Raw genomic sequence first — 13,089 nt, forward strand, 5'->3', positions numbered from 1 at the left:
CGAGCTAGCTCGGCTCGGCTCGATCTAGCTCGAACTAACAAAGAAACGCAAAATTTACTACTTAAAAAGCCCTTAAAATGAATTTCTTCATAGACTAAGGGCCTTAATTGCCATTTAATTTAACCATATGGCTAAATATGCAAGTATAAATAGTTAATTCACTTTGTCCATTGTCTTTACTTTCTTTTATAAGGGAGATACTCTCTTAATTTTTGTTTTCTAAGCGACGTGGGACAAAAAAATGAAGGATGTAAACCTTATCGAGCCAGCTCACGAGCTCACGAGCCGAGCCAGGCCAAGCTCGAGCTCGGCTCGTTTACAAATCGAGCCGAGCCGAGCTGGCTCGTTTACAACCGAGCCAATTTCGAGCCGAGCTTTCTTCGAGCTTTTTTCGAGCGAGTTTCGAGCGAGCTGCGAGCCATGAGTTTTTTGAACACCCCTACCTGGTACCCAAGATATCCGCGCGCTATCAGCTCTAAAATGCAAAACGTCAGCTAACAGATATGTAGTCGCGCCGTAACAGTCGTCAGCACTTACACGCGCGCGCCTACAAATCAAAAAGTGAGCAATCTCTGCAACTTTCTTTTTCTAAGTCCAGAGCTCCAACCACTTGCCTTGCGCATGGTGCAGCACTGGACTGGGGGACTTGAAGGGGTATGGCCCCAAAAAAGCCGCGCAAGCCTTCATCAAGGTTGCGCGCAAAACCATACTCCTTATTCAACAATTCTCTTAGTACCAACCTCACGCGAGCTACGCCACATTCCACTAATAAGGCGCGAGGTCCAGCCAGAAGGGAACTACAATTATGACACTTAGCATTCTGATAAGAGTCCTCAGTACCAGTAAAACTGCGCAATCTAGTTCTATGATCAGCAAGAATCGCCTAAAGGTTGCAGCGTAAGACCAGAGTCGGAAGGTACAAAAGGTCCAGGTGGCAGGAAAAAGGAGCCAATCCGCATCCTGCAGGCTCTGTTCAATCGTGCACCACGATCGTCTGACGTGCAGAAGACGAAAGGTACATAAGGACGCCTACGTGGCACCAATCAAAGGGCAGAGACATCTGCCCCACGATCTCCACTTGTCTGTTGATGGCAGAAAGACAACAAGGCCGACAACAGCGACACGTGGCTCCAATCAAGGCGCACCAGCACCAGAGAACTTCTAGAAGCCATTAACGGTCGACACCAGTGAGACAAGGAGCATATCCGCTATGTTGTCGACATCCGGCCCAAGGCCCATCAGCCCACATCCTCTTACACCTCTTCGGCTATAAATAGAGACCTCACTTCACAGGTTAAACATTTCATTCCCTCTACTCTCACACTTAATACTTAATTATCTTCCCCAAAGCAGTCGCTTATTCTCACGCCGGAGCCCGGTTAAGAGGGAAACCCCCCATATTCCCCTCTTAACGAGTAACGGTGTTCTGTTTTGCAGGATTAGACGTTCAAGACGAAGCTTAGATAATCATTAGAAGATTAACCTCTATGGCAGGAACATAAACCCAACTGATTAGTCATATAATTAGTTCTGTGTTTCTTCAATATATAAAAATTTTAAACATTTTTCGGGCCCTATATTCATTTGGGCCCTGATCGCAGGCCCATCCTGCACCTCCTTATAGCCGGCACTGGGTTGGTTATGAGTAAAAATAGATTTGGAACATGTTATATTAGTGCAGGTTAAAACTTTTAGCGAGTTGGGTCGGATAGACTCTTAAACACCTTTTGTTCATATTTTTTAGTTTTTATAAAATATTTAGCGGGTTAATTATAATTAAAAATATAGAATCTAAAAAGTTAACCAAATCCTTGAATATAATCATTTAGGAGGTTGTATGCATACATTTTTAAACATAACCTTAGTTTACCTATTCTTAAGCAAACAGATCGAATTGCCACCTCTATTTTCTATGTTGATCACTTGTATGGTTTTGGTGATTTTGAATGTGTAGTTGCTATGAGAAAAGAGATTTCAGATGAGACTTATCGTGAAACGGATCAAACCAAACAACTTGCAAAGTGGCCCAACCCATCTTAATATCTATTCTCCAAATGGTAAATTTTGAACAAACAATAGACACTGTTGTAATGTACCTTTACCTAACATAGGGCTATTCATAATTTATAAAGAAAGTTGAAGCTTTTTTATTTTTATTTTGACGGTGGTCAACTTGACTTTGGTTGATGTTCTTAGCCTTACCAAAGTTGCGGTTAGTAAGGACATATAAAAAGAAATTCAAGTGACATGAAATGAGCTACTTCTAATTTAAAATCTTGAATGAATTTAGATGGTCAATTTGAAGGAATTGTGGAAGATATTGAGAATATGGCCCGTGCCTACATTCAAAAGGTGTAATTGAACCCATAAGTGTAGTCGAACCCATTTGGAAAAGAGCTCCAATATTCTTTTTTTCGTTTAGGGCCCCTAAATTGGTTGAGTCGGCCCTATATGTGGCCAATATTACGCATAAAGCTATATTATAAGTTCTTTGACAGATGGTCAAATGGTGTCTTTATGTTGTAAGAAAACCAGTATATGTATAAACCCATACATGAATACCTATGTGCGTATAATGTACATTAGATTATGCACATACGTAATGCTTACAGCATGGGTCGAACTTGAAGCAATAAGAAGAAGGTATATCTTTGGGTCATGTCAAAACAGGCTAAAATGGTTTGTGTTGACCTATCAGAATTGTTTGTAATTTTTTATTTTTATTCTAATAAAGAACTAAATCTTGGTGTTGGTATATGAAGACTTCATGGGATCAAGTTGATTTAAGGTACCAGAAGAAGATTTGAGAACATCATGATGGTGATATCCGAAGAACTTGATAAGAGGACCGACTGTTCCCAAATCGAAAAGCACGCTTGGTCGAATTTTTAGCTCACAAAGATCATTTAGAAATAAAACAGGTCCGAGTAATCACGATATAGAGCAAGAAGAGGCAAGACGTGTGGATAAGACAAACATCGTGTATAATGAAATCTTTAACGACTTGTGATTTTTTGTATTCCTTTTTTCAGTTCATTGCAATTTAATATTTACCTACGTAATGGTATGTTTTTTTCATTTAAAAGTTTATGTCGACACTGTTAAATAAAATAATTTACTTTGAGGCTACCCGTGTAACACACGGGTACTTAAACTAGTTTGTTATATTATATTTTCATTATACATTTGCAATGACGTTAATTTTATGTACTTTTGTTGATTATATGAAATTTAGTTTAACTATCTATCTCCCGGACCGTAAAAATTGTTATACAATGATAGACAAACGGCTCGTTAAAATTTCCGGCCCCATGAAAAAGTTTATGAGTCCGTCGTTGTGTTTCATGTATTTTATCATTTGCTTTCTTTGATCCGAATCATCTTTATGCGATCTATATTTTGTCCTCTTAATGAAATTTATCATCCACCACTAGACTAGAGTATGGAAACATATTCAGAGGCAAAATAATGAGATTTGTGTTGAGTGTTTGTTGGCTATGGGGGGTCCAAACATGAACTAAGTTCTTTTAGGGTAACAATGAACCTCCAGTTCACACCACCAACAATTAAGATTAAGGCAATATTAGGTAAGAATCGATGGTGGGGGCTAATGCGATTTAGGAAAGAAAACCAATGAATTAAAGATATTAACATGACAGCGAAACTGGAGATTTGTACTCCAACCTTTAACTCAGGTTCAACGGTGAGTATTTACAATGACTCGGGTTTAAGACTTACAAAACTAGTAAAATAAAACCAGATAGCTAGTAGGAAGCTAGAGAAATAAAAAGTTCATATTCATGCAATTAACACATCACACCGGTACATAAAAAAACACACAACAATCACACAGGTATAGGATTCTTATAGGGGTTGAATCTTCCATGTTCAAAGATATTGACTAGGTTCACTAGCATAAAAAACAAGATCCCAATGTAAGACGCAAGCATGGCTCCAGATCCTTGGTCGCAATATCTCTCAAAATTGTCACAAACTTTGTTCCAACGTGCGTGAGAGTTGCCATTTCTAGCTAGTTCCCCCATGAAAGCAACCGCGGTTGCTGCACCCGATAGTACCGCAATTGTTACCTAAAATCATGATCACCAATGATTAGAAGGCCTACAATATCTTTTAACTAATTTTAAAAGATTTAGAAAAAAAAAAGAAATAAATGAAACTTTGTTGTTATAAGTTTAAAAACCAATAATTAAGGGTATTGTACACTTACCATGTCTAATGCCGTAACTATTATAAACCGTAGGCCCTTGATATCATATTTATTGCTAACAAAACACATGACTGATAGCATCAATAAACTATGAAGAGTTGCGACTCCGTTGGCTATTACAAACATTCTGCATCAACACAAAAAGTCACTATAACCATTGTCATATACCAAATACAAACACTATCAAATAGTTTTAATCTTTACTTATTAATTATAATACCATTTTATTTACTTTCACTGATACAATATTGTTTCACATTTTATTTTACTACTGATATTATCTTTTTACACAACACACCAGGGGCGGACCCACTCACAAGCTTGGGTGGGTGGGTGCCCCACTTAAAAAAAATTAGTGTGTTTTATAGGTAAAAATTCCGATCACACCGATTGAAAGTTTGGTTGAACCCCTTGTTCGCATCCCCAGGAAATAAATAATCATGGGTCCACCACTAAACACACCCGTCGTCTCTAACCACCACACAAGTCACAACCACCTCAGTATGTCCACAAGCAACAATTACACACCATTGATGTCACTTACCACGAAAGTCCGTGGAGTGACCTGCCCATTATGTGACCTCGACGGACCATTTATGTGAGAAAAGACAGAAGGACGATAGAGATGATAGGGACTATGTTGAAACATAAAGGGAGTTCGTGACCTTTTCCCATTACAAATGTTCTTAACTACTAAAATAGGTTATAGTTGAAATATAAAGACTTTTTATAATCTTTAAACTTAATGACTTTGTTGCCGTATTGTACAAACTATAGCTTATAGTTGAAATATAAAGACTTTTTATAATGCTTTAAACTTAGTGACTTTGTTGCGGTATTGTACAAACTATAAGGTCTTAATATGTTTTTAAAGAAAACATGAGTTTGACATCTTGGTTGGAACCATTAAAGAATATAAACTTATAATGATGTTGACTAAAAGGTTTTGGATCCTGATTTGTCTCTATATTTAAAGGATGTAATTTTAACTAGGTTAGAGTTAAATGATCAAAGATGTAATGAGTTTGTCAAATAAAGGATTGTAACTGTAATTATTGAAGTTAAAGGTTATCTATTGCAATTCGATACAAAGATAAAGGACGAAAAGTGTATTCTTTGCACCCACCATGACACATGTATGACCCGTTATACAATTTCGAAGTAAAAGTCATACATGATCATCGTAATATAGAGTAGTTAGATACACAATAGCAATTTATTTCCGGTTTGTTTTCATTGTTACATGACTTATATTTGTTCTTGGATGATAACAATATCATATGGATTTCAATAATCAAAATTATGGTCTATTAGCCGATAATAATTCATATTGACAATTTAACTTGTGAGACTCGTAATTTTCAGTTTCACCATCCCACTCACAAAATTAATCTACGCTCGACTTATATTTGCTTTCCGTCCGAATTCCCTCACAAGGTATGTACGTTTCTCCATCTCTCATAATCATCCATATGAGCGGAATCAAGTTTAAATCTATGATATTTGTATGAGCTGTATTGCGCTTGGCAAGAAAAGAGTGTCATCGGTTAATTTATCAATATTAGGGATTATAATCCGCTAATAGGTAGTAGTAGTAGTTTAGATTATTAAAATTTAATTTTTCTAATATATATTTATTGTCGATGTTTTATATTTCTTATTTGTCATAAAAAAACAGCTTGTTTTTGTTTTTCCAATAATCCTGTTCATTCATTCTAATTAATTATTCCTTTTATTGCATGACGAATTTATGATTACTCTTTATATAAAGGAGTAAAGGACAATGAACGAGATGTTAGAATCTCATGACCGATCGATTTTTACTGAAATCTTAATATACAACTACAAGAAAGCAAGTATACACAAAGAGAAAAAAAAACTTACATATTTGCCGGAGTGTGTTGGAACTTGGCTGTGAGAGTGATCTTAACGGGTGTGTTCCCGATTGTAGCAACTGCGAACGTGTGTGACTCTTTGTTAAGAGCCATAACAACCGTTGCAGCGGTTGTAGCAAACAATGCTAGAACTCGCAACAATATCACCAACATCATCACCCGTGACCTTCTGATACTACCATCATCCGCTACCTTTTCTTGGGCCATAATATCCTTAATTCGATATAGAAATGAAGAAAAAGATGTATAAACGGCAATGATAGAGTCGAAGATATATGGTTCTTAAGCGAAAGATGTATGTATATATAATGATGTGAATGATGCACTCCATAATTTGCGTGTGTTGCAAGTCAAGTATGGTGATGTAATTTCTTTATGGAGGGTGTGACCAAAACTTGTATAGATTGGTGTTGGTTGTTAGGAAATCATGTTATGTGAGTCTCTTGCCTTAGGTGTAGATGGCTCATCTAAAGTGGAGTTATTTGGCAGAATAGAAAAGCAGCAAGTGTAAAATTTTATTTTTTTTTAAATACAAAGTTAAATAATAAATGAGTTAAAAAATGGTATATTATACTTTAAAAATACATTGGTTGATATTTTCGTTTGACTTTATTCATGTTATATAATGTAAATATTTAATTTAGAAATAATGACTGGATGAACAAAAAGTTGGAGGAAATTAGTTAATCATATCACCTTATTTTTTTAAAACTCTATGTAGAATTGTTGGGGTGGACGGGCCACATGATCTTTGGCGATGCAGGTCACACCACAGCCGGTATGGCGGTTGGTGGCAGGCGGGTGTGGTGAAGACTAAGGTGCAATCTGTCAGTGGAGAAGCTTGAGATTTCTGACGGAGGATCGAAAACGTATATAGCCAAAAATTTCTATACGAAAGTTACATACATAACACTACTGAGCGAAAAGTTCGAAGGGTCGCCCCCCCCCCCCTCCCACCCCTTCTAACCTTTGCCCCTGCAAGTCGCAGGTGTTGGTTGGTTGGTTTGAATGCATTTGACCGTTCAACGGTTATTTGGTATTTGTTAATTATTTTTTTAACTTAACTCACCCTAAAATACATAAATATCACATCAAATTTATAAAACTTTAACCACACACTCTCACATACTCTCCTTCATTTCTATACACTCGCAAGAAAATGGCAAAAAGACCATGGAACGAAGGCGAAAACATAGCTTTGGTCACCTCTTGGTTGTGGAATCCGATAACAGACGAGGAGGCTTTGTAGTTAGAACATCCTTATTTGAAGAATTCCGCCAACGTGTAGGTGAAACCAATCGCTCTTTGCACCAAGCTTCGACAAGGTTTCGTATTATGTTAAGGGAGGTTTGCAAATTTCATCAACACTTCAACATTATGATGGCCAACGATGATGGCTTAACAAAGGCACATGGAATTGCCCATGCCCTTCATGAATACCAAATTAGATACAGTGAAATATTTACTTACGTCGTGTCTTGACAGTTACTAAGAAACGACCCTCATATCTAGTTTTTTTATGTTTATATATCTAGTTTGTGTCTGTTTAATTATGTAATTTGTTTATGTTTATTTATCTAGTTTGTGTAGGTTTGATTATGTTCTTTGTGTAATGTTTTTAATTTTAATTAATTTATGATATGTCGCATTTTGATATTTTTAGTTATGTAAGTTCTATTTAATTTATTGTTTTGTATATTTGAAGTTAAAATGATATATTTATCTATAATACTATATTAAGAGAACTGGGTTTTCTACCCTTTTCGTAATTTTGCCTAGGTACAAATCTTGTAGCGCCATGTACAAATGAAGCAAGCCATTTTAAAGGGAGGAAACTTGGACGTTGTCCAAAATTTTAAGACACTTTGAAGGCAATCTAGACATTTCATCCATGGAATTCATGCCCACTTATGTCTTCCATTAATTGAATTAAATTAAAGAATTAAATAAAAGTTTTATAATAATTAAAGGAATTAATTGATTAAATTAAAGGTTAAACATGCAACCTTTGGGATTTTCATGATTTAATAGTATGTATAAATATAAATAATCTATACTTCTATACTACCTTATTAAGAGAATCTATAATTTATACTACCTTACTAAGTAAACTAGGTTTTTTAGCCTTATGGTAATTTTACATTGTATACACATCTTCAAGCAACATGTACAAGAGAGCCAAACTATTTTAGAGGGGGTAAACTTGCCCATTGTCTAAAAATTTCAGACACTTTAAGGTATTTTAGTGATTTTGTCACCTTTGTAACCTATAATGTTAAGGTGACATGTGAAGAGTCTAACTTAATTGATTAAATTTATTGTAATTTTCACAAATTAAAATGAATGCATATATATAAAAGATAAATTGATAATTTTAGAATTAAAAAATTGAATAGAGTATTAAATAGTCATTAACATTTTTTGTTTCACAATAAAAAGGACTTTTAGAATTACTCCATCAACCAATAAAAAGGTTTGGCCACAAGAACCATATGATCCCAAACTTACGATACCGAGCTCAACCAAATTTTGCTCTTCAGAAATAACAATGGCACAATAGATAACCACCCAATTTTGCTCTCATTTCTTATCAATCAAACAGGTTATTAATTTCTTATTACAATCGTATAGTACTTCTTATGTTTTTGCACTCAATCAATCAACACCTCAACCTTATCTTATATTTTGTATCTATACTTTCTCAATTTCCTTATTGTTTACACAATTCAAATATTCAATTGATTCCCACTACGTTGATCATCTTTTACACCCTATGTATTGGTTTTGAAACCAACATACCTCTTTATATATGTGATTATTATGTTTCCTAATCTTAAGTTGTTGTCGTTGCTTGCGATTTTGGTATCTTCAGATGCAACTCCTAGCAGATTTAGCTCAACCTTAGAAGGACACCTCAACTTGTGGAATCCGTGGAGGACAACGATGTAAATCTTAATCTGTATTTGCAATTTGCAATTTGTTTAATTTGTGAATTATTTCTACTTAGTTGAACTTTTAATAAAGTGCGGGACGTTGAGGAGCTAATGGGATTAGCACCTGAGAAAGTCCTAAAATGGATGAAATTTTGTCTTAAGAAAGCAGGTTACAAGAAACCTGTCACGAACTTGGTTTCTTTATATTCGTCTATTTTCTTTAATATGATTAGAATATAATGGTAAATGAACAAAATACCACTGCAAATGTAGAACATAAGGAATTTAATTGTAGCTACACTTGAAGTGAGTTTAATGGTGTGAAAAGTGTGAACCTTTTTAATCTTAAGGTTTACTTATTTTATTTTCGGAATACAACTTTCTTTTACTTAATAATTACTGAAAACTCACATAAAGCTTATGAATGCCCAACCTGAAAAAAACCTAACGTTCTGAGTTTCTAATGTAACTAGGTTGTTGCTTCCTACTTCACACGTCACCATAACGTATAACCCACAAAAACCATACACACACCGCAAACTCCAACAATAACTACGAGGCAACAAAATAGACACACTAGCCGCAACGCGCGGGCTTTTCCACTTGTATTTGTAATAAAAAGAAAGAAACAAAGAAAAGGCTAGGAAAGTCTGAGTGATGCCACTAAATAGGTTAGTTTAGGGTAGTGAATGGTCTAAGTGATGTGGCACAAAAGGATTAGTGGGAATAGGTTACCCGGTCTGGTTGGCCTCCCCCCCTGACACACCCCAACCGATGGCGGAAACATCGGAGTGAGACGAAATAGATTGCTTATTACACATAACACTATTTGTGACAATAATTAATTAAAAACCGATTTCATTTCATAACATAAATTGTCAAGTACAACATGGAAAACAAAGTACAACTTTGAAAGATAAAGTACGGCAAAGTTTATAAACCAATACGATAACAATATCTAGCATTTATAAGTGTGTTTCTAAGTCATCCCTACTAGATTTCGTCTTAATCATCATCATCAACCTTCAACATGTTTAAAAGTATAATTCAACACAAAAAGCATTGGCGAGTACACAAGTTTAAATACATAGCATATGATAAAAATGTTTAAACAAATCCACATGGCAAACTATGTTATCAAGATTAATGTAAATCTAGCATGTGAATAATCAAGTCAAACAAAGGTTTAACGCAAACGTTTAAAGACTTAACATGACCTCACATTCACGGGCGGTGCGTTATTCCTATAGCGCTATACACGTTAAGGGTAGGCTCGTACAAAATTAATGACAATTTTAATCACAAAACGAACAAACCTAGATCAACGAATCAAGTATAACGTATGAATGCATGTTTGGATTGTTTATGCATAAAGTATAAGTGTTTATGATTTTAATAAGTTAAACATATTGCACCTAAAATGTGTAAAACATAAAAGGAGTATTCGAGTGTACTCACGGTTTTGCAAAACTTTCCTTTGTAATCCCGTGAAAAATTTAGAGGATGGAATCACCAAAGTCACCCTACAAGGGTAAACGAAGGTGTGTGAGTAACCGATTTAAGATGGAAGATTCGGATTTGGGATTTAAAGTACAAAAGGTATGTATTCACAAAAGTATTATCTAGTTCTAAGTACTCGTTTTTGACACTAAGTTATATGTGATTTCATGGGTCCTAGTTTGCCCTTTAGAATCAATAACAAGTGACTTAGAATCATAGATAAGTTAGCCCTTGTTCATGATGGATAACCATTAACCGATTATTATCACCAACTTGGCCAAGTTTATATATTTATGTATATAGTTATATAAATATCCTAAAACTAAGTCCATCATAGATATAATGTATTATCATGTAAGTCAAGCATGGGGGTTTAACCTCTTTATATGATTCACCACTACACCTAATCATCACAAGGATGATTCGGAGGGTCATGAATTACAAGAAATAAAGAACTAACTGGTATATTATCAAGCAAATCATCAAGTAAGGTGTGGAATCAAGTTAGGAATGCCAAAGCATCCAAAGTTCACATTTGCATCAAACATAAGTCTCACCATATGAACTATGGTAAACTTATGAGACTTCAACACTTTTGGCTTGTATTGAACCCTAATAAATCCAAAAGTTTAGTGATTGTTTGTACCTCTAAACTTGTAAGAATCGACTCTAACAAGTTCAACAACCATTGATGGGTTTAAGAGATTGTTAGGTACAAGATTCAAGTAGAAAAGTTAAGTTTTGTAAAAGTTTAACCAAGTTTCTTCAAAACAGAAAGTTTGGACCTCAAAATGGTGATGTTCCACCTTAGATTACCATGGTAATCTTGTGGAAACACGCCTAGAGGTGTTCCAAGCTTTGTAGAAGAAGAAATGGTGAGAAAAAGTAGAAGAAAATGAAGTTACAACAACATAAACAAAATCAAAAAATGTAACTCAGTTTAGATGTAACAACTCACACTTTTGTGCATTGTTACTACTCGTTATACTCGTTACGCCTAGCACCAGAGATTCGGTCATAATGTATCTATATCGCATATATCGCTAAATCGCAGTATTTTTCGCATAATTCGCATACCTTATCCCTATCACACCACATTGCACTTGCTGACAACCACAAAGATGTCGAGTGAGGACCAATTCTACCCTCCTTGATAGCCGTGATGTGTCGCAGTGCAACTCATTACTTAAAACACATTAACGTTCACGATGGCATTGAAAGAGGACCTATTCTACCCTCCTCGATGACCGTGAAGCGTCGCAAAATAATCGCACATTCGAAACGAAACCCGGTTATTGTATCGCAACTTTGAAATACGGATATGTATATACGACCCAACGTGGCTAATTATAATAAATAAATAAAAATGTGGATAGAATGTGTAACCAAACTATCGCAACGCTTAACGATCGAAACGAAATGCCAAAACTCAACTCGCTGGAGGCGTTTGATCGAATGGCACTTCGATCGGACAGCCATCCAATCGGACATCCGTCCTGTTCGATCGGACAGCTGTCCTGTTCGATCAGACAGCCGTCCTGTCGGACAGCCGTCCTGTTCGAACGGACAGCCGTCCTATCCGACTCACTGCACCACCTCCTCTCCTCTCTTGCCTATAAATACCTCCACTTTCACATCAATAGCTTTGATGTGGAGCTCTCACTCGACCAGCACGCTTTGGGGCTCTTTCCTCTCAATTTCTCGTGATTCTTGTAAGTTTCTACCTAAAATCTTGTACTTTTATGATCTACACGCACTCCTTCACCGTTCTATCTTTTGAATCTCAATTTTTAACCGTGAAATCAATGGATATGAGGTGTTCTAGGATGATGTCATCATGGAGTTCAAGCTTTGGCCTCATTCCACCAAGAACAACTCAGATCTGAAGAATTTCCACATGATTAGACAATGTACTCGCATAGAATTACACGTAATCATGGTTAAAAGGATTGAAATATGGTTTTCCAGCTTTCTTTCAACTCTTTTACACTTAATGCACTCAAAACCAATAGAATCGGAGCTTGAACCGACCTTCTACTCATACTTAGTGTTGCGCAGGTTCAAGATCTGGTTTCTATCAAATAGACGACCAATTTCGGGTTAACCTAGAACGACGGTCATGAACCAGTAAACCGGTCAGATTTGGGTGATTCCTGCCCGATCGGGTCACTTGGTTCGAGATGGGGTTTTTGTTGTCTAGCACGTCATAACACCGTCTCGATCAAAACTGTAAAACCTTAAAAATAATCAGGTGCCAAAGACGACCAGATCGTTGGGACGGATTGCCATCCGATCGGACAGCCGTCCTATCCTATCGATCGGACAGCCATCCTATCTTATCAATCGGACAGCCGTCTAATCGGACAGCCGTCCAATCGGACAGCCGTCTAATCGGACAGCCGTCCAATCGGACAGCCGTCCTATCAGACAACCATCCTATCCTATCGATCGAACAGCCGTCTTGTCGGACAGCCACCTGATCGGATTACCAATCGACACTTGTTTCCCCGCCACCATTTAACGCATTGTCCGG

General features: G+C 36.3%; 1 protein-coding gene across 1 annotated transcript; it reads right to left on the reverse strand.

Annotated features, from left to right (window-relative positions):
- Positions 1–3,653: 3,653 nt before the first annotated feature.
- LOC110890710 (CASP-like protein 1B2) lies at positions 3,654–6,389 on the reverse strand. Its single transcript, XM_022138334.2, has 3 exons — positions 6,113–6,389; positions 4,229–4,355; positions 3,654–4,088 (listed from the first exon to the last, which is right to left on the reverse strand). The coding sequence occupies exons 1-3, from the start codon at positions 6,328–6,330 to the stop codon at positions 3,846–3,848; spliced, it is 588 nt and encodes a 195-aa protein (XP_021994026.1). The 5' UTR covers positions 6,331–6,389; the 3' UTR covers positions 3,654–3,845.
- Positions 6,390–13,089: the final 6,700 nt, after the last annotated feature.

This window comes from Helianthus annuus, chromosome 11, assembly GCF_002127325.2.
Source record: "Helianthus annuus cultivar XRQ/B chromosome 11, HanXRQr2.0-SUNRISE, whole genome shotgun sequence".
NCBI lineage: Eukaryota > Viridiplantae > Streptophyta > Magnoliopsida > Asterales > Asteraceae > Helianthus > Helianthus annuus.